We start from the raw sequence: 2473 nt of genomic DNA on the forward strand, positions 1-2473 counted from the left end.
TCTCTTATTTAATTTAGTATTTGCTGAAAATGGTTTAAAATTTAAGCACATTTACTTATTTAGCAAAAGTTTATATCAACCAGAATATGTTTTTTTAAATAAGGTATTTGCAGGTTTGAAAAATATCGGATTTCACATGAAAGATGATGTGAGCCAAATTCCCCATCCAAACCGAATCCCCGAGTATAGCTTGTTAATTTTTGATGACTTGCAACTGAGTAATGTGCCACAGATAAGAGAATATTTTACAATGGGTCGTCATCGTAATATTGATACTGCATATTTAATTCAGAGTTATGGTGCCACACAGAAACATTTCACTAGAGATAATGCAAATATGATAATAATTTTTAAGATGGATTTATTGAGTCTCAAATTAATTCACAGAGATCATGTTGGAGGAGATATGTCTTATAAAGATTTCAGTAAACTTTGTCATACAGTTTGGAATTGTAAACCACATAACTTTCTTACAATTTTAAAAGAATGTACTATAAAGGAAGGAAAATATCGGGATTCACTGGACACGATACTTTCCCCTCAGTAGAGTATAATTCTTTGTGCAGTCATGTTGTCTAAAACACATAAGAGTAGGAGGAGGAGGGGGAGGAAGAGGAGAGGAAATAGCTTAGTAAATAACAGGAAGGAGAATTTAATAGAAACTATTAAGACATTATGAAAGGTGATTAGTGACAAGCATAAAAGCCTTATTAATTTTGAAAAACGAACGGATGAATTCAATAGGAAATCTCTTTCGCCATTAATTGAACCTATAATTGAATTGGGAAAAACCAAATCTACATTGCATTCTAATCATGATTTTACACCTAAAAAGGAAGAAGTAAAAGAGGAACAAGAGAGTATGGAAATTGATAATGAAGATGATGATGATGATGAGTATGAAGATGAGGAAGAGGGAGAGGAGGATGGTGATGATGATGATGATGATGATGGGAGTTCACTTGGTGCTAGCAGAATCAATGATTTGTTGAGCAAATACCTAACAGTGTTTCATAACGAAAAGTTGAATAATTCAATTACTTATGGAGTTTCATACAAACATCAAAGTGAAAAGTATTATATCGGTGATATACAGGTAATATTTGATAATGGATATATAGATGTTGATAAAGAAAGAATTCAATTAACTCGCGGTCTGGTTCATTCGAGAGTTATGGGGCTCGTCAGTAGAATAACGTAAACCGAAATCTAGAATATTTAGTGAGTCTTCGTAGTGATTGTAAGGAAAGCAATCAGAGTAAGGCAGTTTAGGGAAGCCCAGTCAAAAGGTTCGTTAATGTTTGGTAGGAAAGTCAGCCGCAAAACACAAGTAAAAATTGGTAAAAAAAAAGGGGTATTATTGAGTTTAAAGTTGCTTAGAAATTTGGTATGGTAACGAAAATTGAAGGTTTCATACAATGAATATTTAAAGTTATTAGTTAAGGTATACAAATAAAATAACAGAGAAAAATTCTCGAGTAGGTAATGCTAAATGGTTATTAATGAAAGTAGAAATAAATATTGGAACAGTACTTAACGGGTTAAATTAAAATAAGATTAACAGTGAAATTCTTTTAGTTGAATTTGAAATGAAAAGGGAAAATTTCTTGAGTTAAGCATGAGTTTAAATTATTCTGTAGTTGAGAGATGAAAGGTTGATTAAAAAGTTAATTGGGGATATGAAAGTAGAAATATGTAGGAAAATTTGTGTCAAAAATGAAATAGAATTTTTGTTGGGAAAATTAAATTGAGGTAATTAACAGTAGTAGGACCCTTTAGAGATAAGTAGTCAAAAAGAATTAATAAATAAAAAAAATAGGAAAATCTTTAATGAAATGATAAATTTTTTAATGACGAATAGTAAAATTGCAATCATGTTTTCCATGTGAATAAGTTGAGATATTTTGAGATCTAGTAGAGTAATTGAAACTAGTTGGATATGAAGTTTATTGTTGAGAAATAATTATGTGAGGCTCCAGTAAGGTTGGAAATGTCAGTGAACTTGAGAATCAGTAATAGTGTATTAGTAGTCTATTAATGTGTTAATGTATTGGTAAATTTCATAATGTTGATAATCAGAAGTCAAGCAGTAGCAGTCCAATGCTAAGATAGTTGTTCCAGTTGAATTTTCTTATTATTAAATCATGCCTTGAGAATTATTCTTCCAGTGTTTAGAGAAAATGTCACGTACTTTGAGTTTGAGATAAATAACCATGATCGCTGTCGAGTCAATTTATCCAGTTGAAGTTGTAGGCAGTGAGAAAATTACAATACTCTAGTGACAAGCGAAGTATAAAATAATTGTCGATTAAAACCTAGCACTCATTGTTTTGTTTTGACTAGCGTTCTGTCGTAGAGGTTTCCTACTAGAATATTATAATGAAAAGTGTTTTTCTCATGATTGTGGAATGCAAAATCGCGCTTGTGTCATATAGCTCTCGCGTTGATCTAATAATGCAATTTCAATCATTGT

At 31.1% G+C, this 2473-nt stretch overlaps 1 protein-coding gene across 1 annotated transcript in view; it reads right to left on the bottom strand.

Moving 5' to 3' along the window:
* The window catches only part of LOC120349590 (very-long-chain enoyl-CoA reductase-like), a 14233-nt gene extending 12018 nt beyond the window's left edge, over positions 1 to 2215 (bottom strand). Inside the window, 1 exon segment of the mRNA XM_039419992.1 lies at positions 2192 to 2215. Within this exon segment, the coding sequence (XP_039275926.1) occupies positions 2192 to 2215 (24 nt within the window).
* Positions 2216 to 2473: the final 258 nt, after the last annotated feature.

The sequence above is a fragment of the Nilaparvata lugens genome, chromosome 2 (assembly GCF_014356525.2).
Source record: "Nilaparvata lugens isolate BPH chromosome 2, ASM1435652v1, whole genome shotgun sequence".
In the NCBI taxonomy this organism is placed as follows: Eukaryota; Metazoa; Arthropoda; class Insecta; order Hemiptera; family Delphacidae; genus Nilaparvata; species Nilaparvata lugens.